The sequence below is a fragment of the Cupressus sempervirens genome, chromosome 7 (assembly GCF_028749045.1).
Source record: "Cupressus sempervirens isolate cs-2001-9-10 chromosome 7, ASM2874904v1, whole genome shotgun sequence".
In the NCBI taxonomy this organism is placed as follows: Eukaryota; Viridiplantae; Streptophyta; class Pinopsida; order Cupressales; family Cupressaceae; genus Cupressus; species Cupressus sempervirens.
Window position 1 is genome coordinate 507,369,554 of NC_143124.1, and position 22,603 is coordinate 507,392,156.

Here is a 22,603-nt window from a genome sequence, read left to right on the forward strand (position 1 = left end):
TGACCTCCCGGGAAGTCCCAGTGCTTCACCCTTGTGAGCATCACCTAGATCCAATGAGTGCTAAGTACTCTCTTTAAATGGGGTTGCAAGCTTTGGGTTTAACTATGGAGGAAACTCTGTAGTTAAGCGCGCTCGGGCTGGAGTAGTACTGGGATGGGTGACCTCCCGGGAAGTCCCGGTGCTTCACCCTTGTGAGCATCACCTAGATCCAATGAGTGCTAAGTGTTCCATTTATTCTCATGAGAGATGGATTCATGTTGAATCACTACTCATGAAACATGAGTCATCGAGTTTGACTCAAAATCACACAGTTAAATCCTGATATTCATATCACAATTTGACTAGCTGTGGAAATTATCTCCTACTTATCAACTGAAAGTATATTTGATGGGAAAAAATATTAGCTTGGGCCTCGTAATTTGACTTGCATTGGGGCCTTGGATAACATAGATGACAAAATCATGGTTAAAAGGTATTGTATATTTCTATAAATTATCCTTAAAAGTAAGGTATGACCATGAACATACCCTTCAAGTGGAATAATATACATTTATCCTAAATTTCAGAATACATTAAAGATGGCTCCATCAACTCTTAAATTTTCTATGTTAGAAGGAGATTCCTTGTCAATGCGCTTAGTCCACAAGGTCTGAACATCAATTTTGGAAAGAACTTTATCATCTAATCGCTTCCAAGTAGTTATAGATTTGACACCTTTCCAGCCTACATTTATGTCTTTCTCTAAAGATGCAACTATCACTCTGCTTCTCCTTTCCCATCCTGCTTTCCCATAACCATGGTATCCAAATCCACCTGAATAACACAATTCAATTCCATTTACCTTCCCACAGAAATCATTTAGATGGTCATGGCCTGTGAATGCAGCCTTCACATCTCCTGCTTCCACCATTGCTTTCAAAAACCCAGAATTGTATGATGGACAACAGATGGCCTCCTGTTTTATGCCTGTGATGTTAGAACTGTCCAGTTCATTTACTTCTGGAAGAGGTATGTGAAAATATGCCAGTCCTGGAGCAGCTTCAGATTGTGCTGGTGGTGTATTTGTATAACTTTCCTGCACTTATTCAATAGGAAGATCATTAATAGCCCTTATTTGGTCTGCGACCAGTAGTTTCTCAATCAAACTTCCAACAATTTATTATAATAGATAAACACATGTTAATTGCTCAGTTTCTCTTTCGTGGCAGCCATTGCAATGTACAGAGGAAACATAAATGATGTAAGTAGTATTGCAATGTAAAAGGAAAATGACTCCCAACAAAAGCTGAAAATGTTGCCTTTAATTGTTGAAAAGACTTTCATTCACCGAAGATTTAGCATAAGACAAAGCCAAATGATAGTCTATGATGTTCATATATTTAAAATTCTGATATGTTGCAAAAAATTAATAATTAATTTTATTACACCTGCAAGTGGTCTGCTGTTATTTGTTTCCTCACGAGGAAGGATCCTTCAGCTTGAAATGTTTATTAATCTTTTTTATTAATATCAAGAATCCTGAGGTATTACTCATTTATCCATATTGTCATTAAATACTTGTATTATCTTTGTGTTGCATGTGCAGTCTACTGTTCATTTCTTCTTCGGTGACTTTTCATTTCATTTTTTTATTTTCTGTGTCTTTTATTGAAGACTATTGTATATATATGCCATGTCACCAAAGCTTTATGCATATAAGCTCTAAGCTGCAATGACTGAATAAAAAATTCCTAAGTTGTTGATTCGGATTCGGGTTCGGGGTTAGGGTTCGTGGGTTCGGGCAAAAAAAAATTTTCTCTATTTGGGTTCGTGGGTGGGTTCATGAGTATATATATATATATATATAGACACAGACACACACACACACACAGAAGAGAAACATGCATAGTTGTGAAACAAAGTCATTTCACAATATGAACAATTGTTGCTTGATCATTGATCAATGCCAAATGCCAAAGGGTTTGGGGTCCCTTCAAAACCTGTTTTTACCTGAATCTAAAAACATTAAATACTCGCTCATTAATCTATCTTCATGATTGTAGAAAATTATACATTGAATTACTAAATTGCAAAATGAAATTGCAAAACATAGACTAGTTCATCAAATAATACATTGAATTACTAAATTGCAAAACAAAGACTAGTTCATCAAATAATAAAGTCTGAAACATGATGATAGGTGACAAGTGTTTAGTAGTTTATCAATAATCATAGTATCAAATGCCCTTCAAGGGTCAAATGGATCATCATAAAATGAGGGATCAATGGCTTCATCCCCAACTGCAACTATCTCTAGATCTTCATCATTGGAACCCAAACTAGTTCCACTAGTCCCATATGCTGCTATATCATCGTCCTCCTCTTTGACATAAGGCATTAGATGAGTGAAATGTTTTTTATTAAGTTCCTTTGAGAGTTATATAAGAAAACAATTAAAAAAACACACGCTTTAATGTTGTTTTAGCCCTGGGTTCACTGTGGGTTCGTCTGGGTTTGCTTCAGCGAGGACCTAGACGAATCCATAGTCAAAACTAAGGACCCTGCCCGGACCCACAGCAAACCCGGGGGCGAATCTGGACTCATGCGGACCCGGACCCAAATTTAGGCAGCAGGGGACGAATCCGGCAACTTAGATTAAAATTCACATCGTCAAATTGGTGAACCACATTAAGCCTTGTGTCTCTTTTCTCTGTTTTGTACTTTCAAATTTGTCTTATAATTTTAATAACTGATATCAGAGCATGTAAGATCTTGGAGAGCAAAAGGGGTCATAAGAACTCCAACAAATAATAAGGCAGGGATACTATGAGGAGGGCTACAGATCTAATTTTTAGGTCCGAGAGGTCTCTCAGGAATTTTTGGGGGACTCTAGAATTAATTAAAATCTTTTCTTTCAAAATAGAAACCCCACTTTTTTAGGCCTCTTAATTAAAGTAGGTAAATAGTCCCACCAAAAAAAATATTCAGTAACTTGTCAAAAAAATGATATGCTTCATTCTTTATCAAAACTTAAAAATCTTAATAAAAATAAAAATTTTAAAAATATTTTACTTAAATTTAAGAACTGAACTGAAATTGTGAAATACACTATTAAAAATCAGGACAGCTCACCTTGTAATTTTCCTAAAAACAGTCTTGTACATCTATTGTTAAGGAAGCTGGCATCCATGGACCCCAGACTGTTGTAAAAGAAAACTGCAGAGGAGAGGAAATCAGCAGGGTAATGTTCTGCAGAAGATGAAACTGCTGGCCAATATCATTTCCATTTGGGTTTGGTTATTGACACCTACCATTGTAGCATTTAGAAGAGTTGGGTTTGGTTCCAACGTTTCATCCCCGCAAACAATTTACCCAACTCCCCGTGTGATGGAGACGGAGTTAGCATGGTCAGTAAGGTGGTTTTGCCCAATTGCTATTGATTCTGTGTAATAGCTGCACAAGCCCATGGTATATGCAGTGCATAGATGACTGAATCCCCTTTGACGGTTCATGATGATTTTTCTTTTTCTGCATAATAGCTGCACAAGTTCATGGTATATGCAGTGCTTAGATGATTGAATCCCCTTTGACGGTTCATGATGGTTTTTCTTTTTCTGCATGACCAACCACGAATACCAATAGCATCGTGTGGCATTAAATCTTTTCGGTATGGGATTGATATGTGAGGAAGAAAACTCTAAGATATTTGAAAACCAAATCTGCAAGGTAATTGTCATTGCATGGCAAGTGTTTGGGAAAATGGTAGAATGGCGGAAGAGAGCACCAAGGATAGAAGTGAATTAGCAAAGCAGCAAAATGGTACGAGGAAATGGTGGATGCGTAAAATTCTTCAAAGATCTCAAATGGTTTTATGATAAGATCAGAAGTCAGATAAGGAACACACTAAAGTTTTTGCAGTGAAGGTCGGTTGGTATTTTGCTTCTCAAGAATTTGTCGGTGGTTCATATGTCCAAGGATGAGAAGCGGGATGGTCATTCCTGGTATTGGGACAATAAATTTTCTTGTCAGAGGTTGTGGATTAGAAACGGTGACAACTTTCGAAAGAGAGCTGGAGCATGTAATGAGCCTCAGAGGGGATTCTGTTGTGTGAAACAAGAAAATTACTACAGCCATGACGGAGAAGGAATGCTAGCTTGCATGTGGGTATTGTTTAAGGGTTTTTGATAGCTAGTAAAACTTCCCCTTTTCTGTGCAAACGAGAAGGCTCGAGAATCCGCAGCAGAGTATTTTGACTCCTCCATTAACATAATTGCGATATATGGTGGAGAGTGTGTTTGTCACCACAGAAATGTGTGGATCGATCACCAGGAGGCAATATAAATAACGAGAGGGATCTTCTGTTATCAATCTTAGTATCGCGTATTCTTGTGTGGGTGTGTGGCAACATGAAAGAGTGGTGATCATTGTGAATGATCAAGGGAATCGAGCCCCTCCCTCCTCTATGGCATTTATGAATTTTTTGGGCCTCATTGAAGATGCTGAATAGAATCAAGTTGCTATGAATCCGACCAACCCCGTTTTCCATGCATAGCAGCTTATTGCTAGGAGAGTTTCGCCCACAGCAGTGCACAGTATCATGAAACTATGGCCTTACAGGGTTGTTGGTTGTTGTTGGACCAGGAGAAAAGCCAATGGTTGTGGTTTTATATAAAGAAAGAAAAGCAAGTGCCCGAGGGAGAAAATTTATCCAGCTGAAGTTATGCGGATGGTTGAGGTAGACGTAATTGCAGAGGGCTAATGTATTTCAGGTAAAACGGTCTATAAAAACCATATGACGTTTTTCTAATTCTAATGATGGGCAGAAACAGAGAGGTGATTTTTTGAACCTATATTATTTCTCTGGAAACAGTTCTATTAGTTGCAATATTTATATGGTGATGTTTGATTTGGCTCATTCTTGAGAAATTGCAGCTTTAATGATTGAAGATGTTTTTAGAGAGTCGACATCCTATAGATTATTTTGATAAGTTTCACTCTGTGAAGCACGAGTTTTGCAGATAAGTTGACATGCTGTGTTCAAACGTGCAGTGGGAGTTTTGACAATTGGTCTATTTAGTGCTCTTGATATTGAGTATGTTGACAGATCGATCATGGAGGTGCTCTTAAAACTAAGAGGCTTGACTTGAGTGAGACAACAATTCTCTTGGGTTTGGAGGACATTTGTTGAGACAATTTCTATTTAAAGGTATCAACATAAAGTTGAGCCTACATCTATGGATGGACACAAATTCATAATGGACCTGGTGGAGATTGTTCTTGGAAAAGAGTCATTGCAACTTGATGTATCTTGGAGGAGCATTCTCACTTTCCACTCTTGGTCTACTCTAGCATATTTATCTCCTTGTACATTTGAGTTTAGGAAATGGTTGAAATGGTTCCTAGTTTTGGAAAAAACAAAATTATATTTTGATCGTCTTGTTTACAAGGTCTTTCATCTGTGGTGTTTGGGTGTTGTAAATGCTCTCCTATGGGGAGGGAGAGGAGATTATACTAGACATAGTTGGGAACTTGGTGGTGATGGTAGAATGATGAATTATGGTTTTCATGTGTGTCCCTTCAAGAGGTTTTTAAGGTCATCTATTGTTGTTGTACTTCATTGTTTTTTAATAACAATATGTGGTCTTCTCACAAGGACTTGGAAGATGCCATGTGATATTTTGCAATAGGTTGGTTTGCAGATCATATCATCTCAAATTATTGCCACACATTAAGTCAACTTTTGGCTGACATTGCTCATGCATTTTAGATTTCTCTATAATGGTCTCTAGTTTTTTGCACATCATTGGTTTTTTGGTGTGTTCTGTTGGAAGATAGTGTTTTTTACTCGGTCAGTTGTATCAATTAGATATTTTGGCATAAATCTACTAATGTTGTGTGGTTAGATATGATTAGCAACTAGCTGTGATTGATATTCCAGCTATAAAGATTGTCTTTCGGCAATTTATTACCATGATATTGGTGAGGAAAAGCAGAGTTCATGTAGGAGGTTGTTTAGATGTGAGGCTCCATTGTGAGTTGAACTTCAAGTGGGACATTGTTGGATGTGAAGTCTAATTGTTCATTTCTTCTTCTGTAACTCTTCATTTCATCTTCCATCTTTGGCTCTTTGTCTTCTATTGAAGAATATTGTGTATATATGAGGCCAGCGCCCTGTACATGTAAGTTGTTAGCTAGAATGACTGAATAAAATATTGACTCTGCTCTGATGGATGTAGCTAAATTGGTAAACCACGTTATATCTTGTGTATTTTCTCTGTTTTTTAATTTCCATCTTATTTTCTAGTTTTGTAAGACATGTTTGTGAAATATTTCAACATTTTTATTATTTTACAATATTAAACTATTGCATGTTCAACTTCTATTTATTTCATATAATTATATGCACAAGTCTGTTCCCATAGACTTAGAAGTTCATTTGTTATATTTATGACTAACAAACATTAATAAATTTTCAACTACAATTTCAACATGCTTACATTTAAAATTTTAAGAGAGGACCATAATAACTTTTGATCGTTTTAAACTGGAAGAATGTTTTTAATTTTTTGACTGAAGGTAATTGAACAAAGACCTCCAAATTTTTTTGATTCAAACTAAAAAGGAGAAAAGAAAATGATAAAACTTCAAGACAACAAAAAAATCCTTCAACTTTCAAGGCAATTCAATGATTCATAAGGAGTCCACTAAAAAATGATATATCAGATAAAGGCGTATAATGCAATAAGGAGTGTAGCTTCTCATTATTAATCCAAGTAGTTTAACTCCATGAAAAGATAGTTTGAAATGGACATTTGCAATTGTTTTTTATTAAATTTATGTAGGATAACACAGATGGCAAAATTATGGTTCAAAGTCAATATTTCTTTAAATTGTCCTTCAAGATAATAGTCAGGTATTTAAATTACATAACAGTAAGTAATGAACATGAACACACATTCCAAGTGCCTATAATATCTATAACCTAAACTTCTTGACATAAGTTAAAATAACTCCACCGATTCTTAACATTGGCATGCTCAAGATATTACTCATCCATACGCTTAGTCCACAAGGTCTGAATATCGGTTTTTGAGAGATGTTTATTATCTAATCGCTTCCAAGTAGTTAAAGATTTGACACCTTTCCAGCCCCCATTTCTGTCTTTCTCTAAAGACGCAATGACCACTCTGCTTCTCCTTGCCCATCCTGCTTTCCCATAAGCATGGTAACCAAATCCACCTGAATAACACAATTCAATTCCCTTTACCTTCCCACAGAAATCATTCAGATGATCATGACCAGTAAATGCAGCCTTAATATCCCCTGTTTTCACCATTGTTTTCATAAATCCAGAATTATATAAAGGACAGCTGATGGCCTCTTGTTTTATGCCTGTGATGTTAGAACTTCCCAGTTCATTTACTTCTGGAAGAGGAATGTGAAAATATACAAGTCCTGGAGCAGGTTCAGATTGTGCTGGTGGAGTGCTTGTATACTCTTTCTGCATTTATGCACTCGAAATATCATTAATATCCATTATCTATTTCCTACTAGTACTTTCTAACTTTCTAAAACAAAATTTCGAACAATTTATTGAAGTGAAAAATGCATTTATGTCAATTTCTTAATTTCTCTTTCATAATAGATATAATATTATATAACTAGGTATTGCAATGGAAAACAAAACAGCTCTCACCAAGCAGATGGAAATGTTGGCATTTTGTCTCAACTGTTAAAATTACTTTCATCCTTTACCATGTAGTAAAAGGCATGCTCAATAATAGTTCACGGTCATTGTTGACCCCATAAATTGAAGGACATTTGGGACTAACCTGAATATCATAGGTTATTTTGAAATTTGATTCTTTAATATAAATATGTAGATATTGGAAGCAATGATGCGTGGAAGTAAGCTAAACATTATAGGATAATTTGAACTCTGATTCTATGTTATAGTTTCTAAAGAGTAACCCTGGATTCTATATATATTTGATCTTACTAGCTACATCAGTAGAAGGGATTCTTCATTCTTGGAAGTGCTTCTTCATTGGCACCCAGCATTGTTTTCCTCAAGCACTACAAACCTGAGCAATTTGTACTGCTAATGACTTCAAAAATTTCCTACTTAGGATACCAATAAATAGCTCTCTTACTATGCGACAGGGTAAAACATGCTTTGAGTTTGTATGATTCGTTAGTATGTTAATTCTTCTGCACTTATATATTGAGTCCTATTTTTTTTCATGTAGTTGTCAAAGTTTGTCTGGTACTAGAACAAACTGTTCTATTAACTGTGAACTTAATGCCATTATTTATTTATTTTATCACTAAGAGACATTAACGAATTTTGAATTTCAATTTGGATATGCCTACACCTTAAAAATTAGGTAGTGGCTACTATAACTTGCTTATCATTCTTGGATCTAAAATATGTATACTTTTCCCTGTTAAGGGTTAAAGCAAAACCTTTGATTGAAGGAACAACTCCAAGTGAATTATTGGAAAATCATTTTTAATTGAGCAGTAAGAGGGAATCTTGGCAAGGCTGCAATTGGTTGTCCAACCAGTAACGGAGAAGGATATTTTGTATGTACCCATAGCAAATAAAGGCTTGTGCTCCAACAATTTGAGCGAAGTAGTAGCACTTATTGAAAATCTTGCAGTACCCCACTCTCATGAGATCCTAAACATCATTGTTGTAGGTGTTTATTTACTAATCAAAGGTGACAGGAAATAAACATCAACCTAGAGGAGGCACAAAGGTTGGCCTCTTCCTTCAAATCTGTTTCATTTTGACACTGTTTTTCTGAAGTAAACTAGCTTGCTGGTCTTCTGGCTAATGCTGAAGCCAATTTGGAGATTTTAGAGAATTTTATAAGGAAATCAATAAACAATGGCTTGGTTTGGAGATGATAAGAAAATACAATATTTTAATATTCCACACTCAAAAGATTGACTACAATTTGCCTTGCCATCTAAAAGCAAGCTATGTTCCATGGAGTTTCCTAAAGGGCGGGAAACAAGTTTAAAAAGCTAAGTTCCTGGAGTCCTCTACAGGAAGGATGGGGGAATTGGTATGAGGTTTTCACACCATCGCCCCATTGCAAATGAGGATCCCCCTCTTATTCACTTGGTAGTGGAGTGGTTGTCTTAGGTAGCCTTAGTATGGTGGCAATTTCAGAGTCTTCAAGTCCTTAGGCTTGGTTAAACCAGCCTTAGATGTCAGCCTTTTGTCAATTTGGGAGTCAAAACCATAGAGAAAAGTATAATTTCAAGTTTGATGTGAGGCCTCACCCCGACCCATCCTAGCATCGATGATACATTATTATTTTTGATATTCATGACTCGATATGTTAGAACATTATTTGATGCACTTAACATTATTATGCTATTTATGATGTGTGATGCTTTACTTTCTGATATTTGATTTCGTCATTTAATGCTTTATGAACATGTATGATGATGTAGTGAATGAATGCAGAACTAACACTTTGAATTTTTTTCCAATTTTAATGAATAGAATGAGATAAACAATTGAATGGTAGAAAAAAAATGGATGTTTTAATTTATATGATTTTTCTGATATGTAAATTACATAATGCATGTGATTTCTTGAACCTACTGATGTGTGCAATGAGTGTGCAGGAAATTTAGCCGGGAAACCCAATGGAAAGACGAAACTAAAACCCCTTGTTAATTTGTGTTATTTTTGCATTGTTTTCTTTGAAGGTTGTTATATAGTTTTAAAACCCTCCTAGCTTTTGTTGGGTTCTATTAAGTCTTTAAGGCCTAAAAACATGAAATTTAAGTGCCCTAGGGTAAAGGTATGGGTGGGGAGTACTTTCCACCCCCTTAGCCTCCTTGGTTGACTTTTAGGGTCACTCAAAAACCCTACTTTTGGTTGATTGCGAAAATTGATTGTCATCTACTTGAGTTGGACTCAAACTCCATCTTGAAGTTACTTGAAGTCTAGTTGAGTTAAGGGATGATACTTAGAGGCATTTTGGAGTAGTTTTGGGGTTGTCCCCCAATCTCTAGTTTTAGAGAAAGTTTGAAGATTGAAGGAAGAAAAGGGAAAAGCTCTTCTCAACTTTTCATTTTACCATAACTTTTGTGAAGGTAGGAGTTCTTCACTCTTTGATTTTGTTTTTCCATGTTGTTCATGCTTGAATCATGCACAAGTTGTTGTGTTGTTTTTTGTTTTGCTTGCTTGTGTGTTGGGATTAATTTGGAGGGATCTTAACTTGTTCTTGATGTTCTTCTTATGCTTGTTTTGATGTTTTGTTTTGAAGGGATTTCATAGGGATTGTTTTGGCATTACTCACCCTTGGATAGGGAAGAAGTGGCCATGTACGGGGGAAGGGCCTTAGTTGGACCTCAATGGTGTAGAGTCTCCTCTCATGGTGAGAGGAGGGAAAGAGAGTAGGGTGTATGGGCCCCTACTTGTCATCACATACCTTGGTTGATATTGTGAATTCTTGAATATGGAAAGGAATGAAAATCCTTGTGGAAATAGCCCCGAAAGGGCCTTGTAAAAGAATGGAAATTCTTGAAGTTTTAGCCCCGAAAGGGCTATTTTTTGGTATGGTGATTGATGTCTCTCATTGGGAAAATCCACCTCCAGTCAGGTTCTATGTTTGGACCTATTCTGCAAAACCGGGTTAGGGTGCATGCTTGAATTGTTCTTGATGTTGTGATTATTCACCCGGGTCAGCTCTTGTCTTCTCCTTGTGTTTCTTTGAAGTTTTGAAGGTATTGGAACAGAGTACTTGTGAAGGATTTTGAAGAGATTTCTTTTGAATTGTAATATTATGTAAAATGTATTTGAATTTTGATGTATTGGCAAAGACATCGGATTTTCTTACTGATTCTTTCCCGATGGAGCCTTGAACCATGATGAATAATAGAGAAAGAAAAAGATTATGAAAATCTCCTTGTATTGCTCTTATGTGATTTCAGATTTTGCATATGTATGTGAGAAAATAGCTCATTGGATAATGTCTTGAATTATGAATTTTCAAGTTTTCAATTACGTTAATAAAAAAGCAAATTGATATGTTGAAGTTTCAAATTTGATGTTTAAGTATTAAGAGGAAATAAAAATCTTACATTGTGATCACAAAGTTATCTCTCTCTTTGTTAAGTTTCATAGTTGACAAAATCAAATTTGATTAAGAATTTTGGCTCCACCTTGAATTCTGAATATAAAGGAACATATACCTTGCTATGTGATGATTTATAAAACATAAATTATAGGAGAGAAAAGAAATTATAACCTTTCTCACATCCATGTATTAGCATGCTTAAAAGGGGGAATCAATGTTTCATTAGGTTAAAAATCACTCCTTGTATAAATATGTATATAGCAAAGAAAAACATGCCAACACTTAGTCAAAATTGGCTTCAAAATAAAAATGTGCATCTCCAGGAGTGAAAAACCTCTCTAGAAAATGTATGGGGAAAATTTTAATTCCCCCCTAAGTCACAGAGAATATTCTCTGAATTATTCCTTGAATTGCAACTAAAAATCAATATTAAATCTTTTAAAAAGAATATAAATCATTTACATTTGAAATTAAAATAATTAAATACATGTCTTGTTGACATTCCTCAACCATAAAACTTTTGCATTAAATCCCTAGAGGCTAGGAGGCAAGGCACTGGCCTAGGACTTTATGTCCAGTTTAATTTTTAAATCAAAATAAAACCTAAACTCTACCCACTAAAATTAATTTTTCCCCATTCTCTTGCTTGTTCTATCATTCCATTGGAGGAGTACAGTGGTCATGTCGCAAGTGGGGTATTCTCTTGCTTGTTCTATCATTCCATTGGAGGAGTACAGTGGTCATGTCGCAAGTGGGGAGCAAGGGAAGATGTTATAAAGTATAGTTTTTTTTTAAAAAACTTAAAAACCTTACCTATATTCTACTTCCCCCACCCCATGTGCTTGGTTAATGCATGGGTTTCCCTCACGCAAGGACAGGCCTGCGTGTGCAGACCCTTGGGCAGCGCGCTGCTAGGGGCATAGGGGGCCACGCATGCCAAGGCCACTAGGTGTAGGTAGCTAAGGGCGGGGTGGGGGGGGTTAGTAATTACTTTGTAGCATAGGTATAATTTTTATAGTATGAATTTAGGATAGAAAAGTTGTTCCATTAGTTATAGATTTATGTTTTATTTTAAACAAGAGTGGCATTAATTCTATAATTAGATTAGTAGTTAATTTATGTTTTTTTTGAAAGTGACATAACATTATAAGTTATGTAGATGTTAGCATAGAATAATAATTTTGGTTATTAGAATATTATATTTGTTCTAATTTTAAAAGTTTAAATTTTGAAATTAGAATATTTTAATTAAAATAGGTTTAATGTGTTATAAACTAGTTTGATACTATTGTGAATTAGTTAGATTAATTGTAACATTGACATTTTAATATTGGACTTTAAATTATAATAGTTTTGAATAAAGCTTAGTTTAACTTATAGATTTATTTGAATTAATTCTTGTCACAATTTTAATTGTAAATAATAGATTAATATAAATTAGATCATTATGAGAACCTAGGAAATAAATTTGAAAATTAAAATGTAGATAGTATAATCGATAATAATGTTTATCTCTATGGTATGTACATTAAAGGCTAGTTAGATTTTTTATTAAAGTTATAGACATAGTTACCACGCATGGAATAGTCAAGTTGGAATTCATCTTCTAAAGCATCAAATTCTCTTAATGTTAAATGATTAAAATCGTAATGACGTTCAAGTTATCAAGTTAATGAAAGGGACTAGTTAATCAATTCATTATAAGGTTAGTGGTATTTAGATCATAACTAAATTGATGCTAGACAAGATATGCAATTAAGAGACAGATGTCTTTCAGTTAGCATGATAGTTTTACTTTTAACGTATCGAATAAGTGTCGTGATAATCTAGTGTCTTCCTTAGGAGGTAATAAATTATTGAATCATTAAATCAAATTGATGGAGTAGGACTTTGGATTAAATGGATTAGTCATTTGACTTAATTAATTGATTTACTAGAAACTTTCAGTTCAGCCGAATAACCCTTTTTACGTAATGTTCAAACCGAGTTGTAACCTTTTTATCATTGATGATGAACTTGCATCTAGTCTCAGAGTACCTATGGTTATCTGAATCTTAAACCCCTCGGACAATTAACTCCATTTTAGTTAAACATCTTAATCTTTGTCGACCATATTATCTTATTAAAATATTAGTCAAAAAAATATTTGTGCGCGTTTTTGCCCTTATATTTTGGGCATGACATTTGAGACTGAAAAAATTGAAGATTTTGACCAAGGCAGGTCAAATTCCAACCAACTTTGGACTCAAGGAGCCCAAGGCAGGTCAGAATTCTGACCTACTTGAAGCTCCATAGCCTAGCCATTACTTGACCCCTCTTCTTGGCACTTCATTCAAACACCCCCGCTTGCAATGCAATCCGTGAGGAATTTGATGAAGACATGAGGCAAGATTTAGAGTGAAACAAAAAGGCTATTAAGAAATAAGGAGTAGAAATTTCAACCAATTTGCTGATGGCAACATTGTGGAAAAATGAGTTGATTTGCTAATAAATGGAATTTAGAAATGAAGGATTTTATATTTTAGATTGAATATGCAACTGTAACGAGCACTTAGTAGATTTGTTAGTATTGCTTCTGGATTAGATTGCGTTGAAAATTTTTTATCATCAACTTTTCGAATCACACTACGTGATTCATCATCAGGATGAGAGAGCAAGAGCTGCAAAAAATAAAGTGGTCACTAACTTGGGAGAGCCCAAGTGAGAATGGAATTCCAACCTCCTTGGGGATCTACAGCCAACCACCTCCCGAACTTTCCCAACATTGAAAACAAAATCACAACATGAGGATGCTATGGGTGAAAGTAATCATTTGCAAGAAAATTTAAGTATTGGATTTGGAATTTCAAAGCAAGAAAAGTGAAATGCAATCTTGCATTGAAATTGTAAGGAATGATGAGAATCTGGTTGGAAATCAATTTGGGAAAGCCTTGAAATTGACTTGTTTAAGTGGAATACGGAAGAGGATCAAACCCCCACCTTTGGACTTGAGCCCAAGGAAGTTTGGAATTCTGACCTCCCTCAGGCGGCAACACAAGCCAACTTGAGACATTTTGACCCCCATTGGAAACTTCACCTGCTGCCTTCACTTCCCAATTGCAGGTTGAACTCTCCATTCCAAACAATTTGACCAAGCAAAGAAGACCCCTTGCTAGGGTCAAATAATTGAAACAGGTGCAGATCTGAACCAAGAAAGTGGTAGATGCGCCAAGGAAAATCAGATTGAGAGGGATCAAAAGTACAGATCTGTGTGAAAATTATTAGCCTGAAAGTGTAGAGAACCTTACAAGGGCTCGAGAACTTACAGATCTGAACTTATAAACTCAGACTTCCCTTATCACAGCTTGTAAGATATGCTTCATGATGAATCTACAATAAGGGACACATGAATTAAGATGGAAAAGTTGAATGCTCTTCCAATAGAAAGCAGAGTTCAAGTGAAAAATCTGAACTTAGTTAGAACCTTTAGAATTGCATTGTAGAATCATTTCAAATAAGGTTCTAAGCATGAAAAGCTCTTAATTAATCTTGCAGAACCTCAAGGATTCAGAATTTAACATAAGTTTGGAAATCATTTTGATTTGGCAAGGGTGAGATAAAGTTTCAATGGCAAGCTAGAAGCAAAATAAAACGGTGGACCTTCAACAAATGGCATTGTCTTGTTGTCCTAGTTGAAATAGAGGATGGTAATGCTTGAGAGCAAGGGAAGACTATGGCAGGATCAAGTCCAGGATTCCAAGCAAGAGCAAAATGGACAATTTCAGGTATCAACAAGGTGCAGACCATTCATCAAGAGTGGGAGCAAGAACATGATTTGAGATCAAGGTCAAAAATGAAGTTGCAAACCCAAGAACAAGATCAAGATGGAATTTAAGAAGAGAAGATGTGCAAAGAAAATGAACAAGTCTACTATAATGTCCCCAATTTGGAGCCAAGGAATTAATCAACATTAGCCCTAAAAGCTAAAGTTGAGTTACAAAATATCTTATAATTCATTATGACTGATATTCCTATATTTTAGTCATTGATTGGACCACTTTAAGTTGCAAATGATTTTACTAGGTGATATGCTCAGGAAAGGATATTTCAAAATAATTAATGTTAATCTTAATGCCCAAGTCAAGTCGCCTAAAATCAAGGATTTTGTGAGGGGATTACAGCTTTTTGAGAAAGAAGATAATATATAAGGAGTTTGATGGGAGAAAAGTAGGCATGCCAAGTTTATGATTTTTTTGCAGCTGTTCTGGGTGCAACCCTAGCACAAAATATTGATTAATGATTATTAAATTGACATGGAAAGTCGAGAAACAGTAGCAGTAAGCCATGGAATATAACTGTTCTGAAAGCAGTCAGGGGAATTGGGAGCAATCTGCACGTACACAAGGCTCATCAGATCTGAACCCATATGCCATCCTTTGATTTTGTAAAACACAGAATTAATAAAGTAATCATGGCCTGCAAAGATGAATAAACATGCAGCTGCCTGTAACTACAGATTATAGTGATCTAGTATGCTTTTTGTTAAACGCCAAATTTGGCGATCAGAATTAGATACTATTTAAACATTTCTAGTATTTTAATGTAAGAAAGTTCAATTAGGATTAAGGGAAACTCAAAGATATCATAAGGTTCAAATTTTCCTATAACTTGTATGTTTGAATTAGGTTGTGATAATTCCATGAAAATTTTTATATTTCTCTGAAGAACTGCTAGTTAGGATATTTCATCTACAAATAGTTAGAAGAAATTATCACAAACATAAATTTCTTTCGGAAACCCAAGTTCAGTTTGAAGAATTCAACTACAAGAAATGCCCGTATCACTTTTACAAGACCAAGGACAACAAATCAAGATTTCAAGCACAAGCAAGTTGAAGCCACTTCAATGAGAAGGTTTCAACATGAAAATGATGGAAAAAGTCCACAAAGATGAAAGAATTTTCAAATACAGATCATTACAATCAATCAAGGACTTTAAAACGTTGAGTATCAAGAGATATTTCTTCATCTTCAAGGAACTGATGAGTCTACAAGACAAGCATGCTGAATTGGCACGCACTCATCTTCAACCAATCAGAAAATTCCAATTTCACGTGTCCAAGATCATCCAATCAAATCATTCCAAGGGTACACCTAATTTCTCCACCTAAACTATTTTCTCAGTGGTCTATAAAAGCAATGTAATTTTCTGATTTGTCCTTAACTGATATTATGTAATTGGACAAGCATTTAATGGTTGCAGTTGGTAGCCACATTAAGGCCTTGTTGGATAAATCAACTCCCTATAAGTAGGTAAGGCCTTCTCATTTGTAATTCATTGATTAGAGTAGAGTCGGAGGAAGATCTGGAGAGAATGTTCCTATAATGCTACCAAAATTGCTCCTCCTTCATTGTTGTTATCAAGGTGAATGTTTGTGCAGTTTAGGGGCATTGCATGGTTTCTAAATTTCCTCACTTAAAATAGGATTTTACTTATATTGAACAGAAGCAGAAATAGATGAATGGAAGATATTGTTATTGGTGAATCACTGTGAAACCAGTATTCATGCCTTTCAATACTTCTTGACTATAAGTATCAGTGTAAGGTTAGTCTGGGCCTTATTGCAAGCATTTCATTTCAACTGAAAATGTTCATTTGGGTCGCACCTTCATTGAGTATTTGAATGAGTACTAATAATATAAAAATCAACCATGCATCCTTAGAAGCAAGCACCCTCAGCGAAGTTTGATTTGACAAAGCACCTCATGTTCAATAATCTCTTACATTGTTAGATTTAGATTAGATTTCCTAAACACTTAACCTTTTTGCAATTTGTTTTGTTAGAAGTAGTTGAGAAGCCTACATTGTTAAATCATTAGCATTTGCAAAGTTGATAGCATATCCATTTAATGAATAGCATAAGCGCCCACATGATATCCAACATATCACATCATTTCAACTGAGGTAAGTCAACGATTAGAAAGAACCTTGAGGTTATCTTAGTTGATGACACAATCATATACATGTTTAGCATCTAAGCCCCCTTGTTCAAAAGAGGATTTGATATTGGTGTTCTATTCTAGGATAGTAAGTGTTTCATCCTGCATGTTGGACTAGTCACAAAACACACATCAACAAGAATATCATAGAATGGGGGATCAAGCATCTAAGTTTGAGGATAGTGTTTGCAACATTAGTTATAAAAAAGATATATAAAAAATAAGATATGATAAATTTATTAATGTCCAAAAAAAGACCACAAAGAGGGTCTAAGGGACTGCCAGAGCCAAACAAGAAAGGCCACCCAAGAATGGGAGCCTCAAGTGGTGGTTGGAGAGAAGCAAAACAAACAATAAACACGAGAGAACCAGAGCATTACAAATGTAAATTTGACATGCAAAGTAAAATTTAAACTACTGAATATGAAAAAAAATGCATTGAATACATTGACCATTAATAATAGCACATGGAGGCTTGGAATTCTAGCATGGCCGAAGAACAACATCCCTTGCAAGGACGTGGAGTTCGAGCCCCAAGAAAGGTCGAGGAGCAGCACTCTTCATGAGGGTTTGTGGCTTGACCCCCATCAAGATCAAGGGTGGGGTCAAGAGGTAGAGTCCCCACAACCAAACACAAATTACTAAATAAGGTTTTCAAAGCCAAAAAATACCTTCATGACAAATGTCAATTTTTTGAATTTTATCATTTGTTTTTTTTCAATATAATCCTTGCTAATTCTAAAAGATGAGACTGATTTGACATGAGGATTAAAAGTTAGATGCTTATTTTAAAGTTTTTTGTAAGTGCTTAAAAATTGGGCGGAGACCATTGATCATTAGGATTAAGATTTGTAGTAAAGAAATCAAACAATTTTCTGAATTTTTTGAAACTACTAATTTTCTATTCTTCTACATGAGGGATGTTACTTGGAGTCTCTTAGACATCTCGGATTGACATCTTTGAATCTCCAAACCAGAGGGAAATCCTGAAAATGTCCCCCAGTCCTGAACAGCAGTGATGAGACAGCAAGGGTACATCCCCTCCAATCCCAGGAATGAGGGGATTTGGATTCATGAGACGAATCCCCATAGAACATTGAATCTAAGCAATAGACAACTTTTATTTGATAAAATGCAAATACGAGAGCACATTTCCTACAGAAATATAAGGTTTGTCTCATTTTGCAGACCTGCATTATAGAGAAGTGGCTTACGTGCACCAAACAAGGAGATGTGTTATCTATCGATCTAGTAAGAGTTTTCTAGAAAATTAAAGAGAAATTCCTTTTGATGGACCTCTATAAGTATAGAATAGTAAATGAATATGTTCAATTTCCCCCCTTGTGAAGAAAAATTGGGCCTAGAACTGACAAAGATTCATAAAAACAGACAAACAAACCATGGAAGAAGGGTGAAGAGGCTATATGAATGTTCTGATAAACGAAAACTACCAGCTAGACCATGAAGATCTTGTCCTTCTGTGAAAGCTAATACCATCTTCTTGTGGCTGTCCGAGCTCAAGTACGGGAATGGCTAATTAGGAGGAAAGAAATGCTAACACTAAAAGCCCCAGTTTTGAAACACAAAACACCCCAGTTGGCAATAATGTCTTTCGAGACAAAAAATTGAAAGCGCATGTTTCAACGCTGTAAATACCCAACAGTATATATAGCCTTTTGGTTCAGAGTAAACTACTCCGGAAATTTCTTCAACCTTGGATATTGTTGTCTTCTGGCGGACTCCTCTTATGCAGTTCTAAGACTCGAAACCATTTGAAGTATTCTTATCTATTTTGAAAGCAATAACTAGTCACAGAACTAAGAGGGCCTAATTTCCGCCCGGATAAAATCAAAGATTATAAATCCAATTTGCTGCCGCCATTAAAAAACGTATTGGTCCCCAATTATAAGGCCAGAAAGCAAAATGCTCCGTCTAGACCATTTTAAAGCAATTTCAGTATTTCCGCCAGTCCCAAATTGAAATTTAACTAGAAGAATTAGAAGCAACTGAGCCACCAAATTTCAGACAGCAGTAAATACGTAAACATTTCTTTTTTTGTAGAAGATTACCTGTAATTTGGCAGAGATTTCTTTAAACCAGGCTTGTTGAGAAGGCTTAATCCAACCATAGCCACTTATATTAGGATCAGTTGAGTAGTCTCCACTGTCTACAAAATACAGGTTGAGAACACTTTTGCCCTGCAGAGCTGAACCCGCCACTCCCATTACTTCCAAATTATAGTTTCCAAACCCATCAATTTTTTTATGGGTATCAGGGTTGAGTTTGGACAGAGTGTAATCCATTGACACGATATGTCTCATCACTCCTTCCCGATTTAAAGTAGCTGATTCCTGATCATGATTCCCCAAAACAGCAGCCCATGGAATTTTGGCTGCTACTGTTGCCTCAAAAGCTGCCTTGATAGAAACCGCACCATTTGTTGTATCCAACCCATAGATGTTATCTCCTAGCCATCAAACCACCAATACAAATTATAACATCTTCCACCAATGAAAAAGAAAGCAGTGAGTTGGAAGTTCATTTAGATACCTGTATAGACAACAAGATCTGGCTTCTCTGCTCGAATCATTCGCATGACAAAAGCAGTAGTGTTGAGATCAGTACAGGTGGGGAACTGAGAGGGTAACACATTCAAACACTTGGTACTTTTGCCATCCGCATAATGCATATCTGCAACCTGCGAATGCCAGCATGGAACATTTAATTCATTTCTTAAACTATTTTAAACATGGAACGCAGGGGATGAGAATGATATTACCTGTAATATTTTGAACTTCCCATTTCTTTTAAACCTGAGAGGCAATGGTGTCGCGGCCGATGAAAACATCCAACAAATAAGGCAAGTAATAATGAAAAAGGTCTGCAAAAATATAGCAGCCATTATTCACCAGCCTCGTGACGCATTCGTGCTCATATATGGGGCGAGGCGAAGGGAATATGGATACTTATACAGGTTTATGCATATGGAAATCGTGAGAACGTATTAAAAACAAGGAAGCAAAGCGTCTAGTTCCTGCCTTGTTGTGTTGTGATTGGAAGTTTATAGTGTTGAAATGAAATATCTTTTTCAATTGGCCAGATATTTGGTATGTTTGTATTTGTTTAGTTGAATTCTTCAATAGGCATTATTTTTTTTCAATTTTTTAGTTAGATTATGTTGGGAGGAAATTAACTTTAAATTGGAGATTTTGAGTTAGAATGCTTCATAATTTTTTACATTATTGCATTGTTAAAAGTTGTGAAGTGCTATCTATTTTAGCTCTATGTTTTGTTTGAGTTTTTGGTAGTATTTGTGAAGTAAATTGTATGTTTATTTTTATTGTTTGTTATTTTCATCTTTGACCTTTTGCTAAAGATGTGTTGGGTAGTGTTGTTACTGTGAACAGCATTTAATACAAAATCTTTTGCAAGTTCTTGAATGGGCTATTTGATTTGTCACTGTTTGTATTAAAGCATTAGATTGAGAAGATAGTTGTGTTATTTTTTCATCTACTTTATACTGTATCAAATTAGTTATTTTCAGAAATAACATTTATCAGTAAATGGCCAAGGCCTTCATTAATTTTGTTTAACTTAACTAGAAAGTTACAATAGCTTATCTCCGTTCAAATGGGCACTGGTAGGAAAGAACAGAGAAGAAAACCTCCAGTCTAGCCCGAGAAAAAAATTATTTATTTTACAGGGTTTATGTTTTACAGAATTACATAGGAGTTAAACTTGAGTAACCATTGACATTGTAGTTCATGAGGCTTGTAGTTCATGAGGCTTGCAAGCATTCTGTAGCAGAGATTCCTTTCATATTGTTGGCTGCACTTTATTCATTCTTCTTTAGCCTGCAATTTCACCCACAAAATAATGTTACATAGTTGTTGTTGACATATGAAACATATCTCTACTCATTCCTATTTGTGATTTTCTTAAAATGTATTTGTTAACTTACTTTATGACTTGCCTGTGTCTTCTGGTTCCGGTTGACATGCATAATTGCATTGGCCTGGGTCAAGGTGAAAGTGTCTTCAATGCAAAGCTCTTTAAGCATGAAGATGACATTGGATTTCTGTTGCATATATTCGTCATACTTGATGCTGTGGAGTCGCGGGATTAACTGTTCAATTAATGTGTCGTCAATGAAGCATTGGATTGGCTGTTTATTTTCAGTAAGAAGCAATGTCTTCAAGTGTAACTTGTGCAGATAGTTGACATCTTTCTTGCATCTAATGCAGTGTGCAGTTTCTTCATCAAGGATTCCATATCCTTCAAATTTGTGGTTGCAGTGTGGACAAAATGCAGCAAATGGGTTAGAGAATGGATTTGCAATTTTCAATTTTCCATGTTCCTGTTGCAAAGTGCAGTGTGTAAGTGTTGGTCACATTTAATAGAGACAATTGTTAGATTTTCATATTGCTTATATGTTACCTCTCTGTTTTTTTGCATTATGTCTTGTAACATTTCCAATGTCATTTTGTCATTTAGCTTGCAAATAAATGTGGAGAGCCCTGTACGAAGTGTATGCTTTTTGTCTGTCCTTGTTACAATATTTCTAAAAAGCAATGTTGGTGTTTCATTTTGAGCAAGATGTTCTTCTGCTGCGGTGTAGTGCTGAAGGAAATTTGGATGGATTTCTAGCTGCATAAAATATACGTATACGGAGTTTAAATGATTATGTGGATTATTTGCATATTGAATGCTTTACTGATTAGACTAAGTGCAGTCTGAGAAATAATTGCCATTAATTCTTACCTGTGCTTTGTCTTCCTCAGATTGACCATCCTTTATTTCTAGAATGTTGAGATTGCCTTGCTTTTTTGTTGCAAAGACCAACGCACCTATTGTTCCAATTGGGTAGTTGCTTGTGCTATTCAGTAGGTTGCTTATTGTAGTGTTAGGGATGAAATTGTAGTCATTGCATATGCGATTGATTGTTTCCACTGTGCTTGTTTCCTTTAGTAGAATAATGCAGTCGCAATCACCTCTATCAAAGTCTGATTTTGGTTGGATGTCAAATCCGGTAATGCAAACACCCATGCCTGGGATTATTTTGTCTTCAAATTGTTGTACTAAGTTTGGATTGACAGTGACTGTTATTGTCATTTCTGCTTTATGATCTGTCAGATCTGCTCGTAACACTTCTCGTGTTTTGTTGACTTTGTCCAAGTTGACTTTGTAGACAACCAACACGTCTCCTTCAAATATGTTGCCTCCTTTTCTTGCATTCAAATCTTCTATTGTAATGGAGCCAATAGTTTTCACTTTTGTCCTGCATTGACATGTATGTTAGTGCATTTTCCATGTGCATATAGAATTATTAAATTCATGAAAGCAAGTAGATGTTACCTTTTTGTAGACTGGTCTTGCCTCATTTGTGTAGCCTTTCCTGCTCTTTTGTTTGCATCCATTGATTTCTGTGCATAAATTGTGGAAATGAGACGTTGCTTTAGTGCATCAGATTTTTTGTTACTCTAGACATTTTCCATAATTTTTAGAATGCAATTATTGAGATTTGAAGTTTATTGTTCATAT

General features: G+C 35.5%; 1 protein-coding gene across 2 annotated transcripts; it reads right to left on the reverse strand.

The window, feature by feature from the left end:
* Window positions 1–462: 462 nt before the first annotated feature.
* On the reverse strand, window positions 463–20,071 carry LOC149547753 (putative inactive purple acid phosphatase 29). 2 transcript variants are annotated; one of them, XM_089791816.1, is made up of 4 exons: window positions 19,842–20,071; window positions 19,613–19,760; window positions 19,132–19,529; window positions 463–1,075 (listed from the first exon to the last, which is right to left on the reverse strand). In XM_089791816.1, the coding sequence occupies exons 1-4, from the start codon at window positions 19,962–19,964 to the stop codon at window positions 563–565; spliced, it is 1,182 nt and encodes a 393-aa protein (XP_089647942.1). In that variant the 5' UTR covers window positions 19,965–20,071; the 3' UTR covers window positions 463–562. The 2 variants fall into 2 exon arrangements, with proteins under 2 accessions (XP_089647942.1, XP_089647943.1); XM_089791817.1 differs by lacking the exon at window positions 463–1,075 and adding an exon at window positions 6,841–7,480.
* Window positions 20,072–22,603: the final 2,532 nt, after the last annotated feature.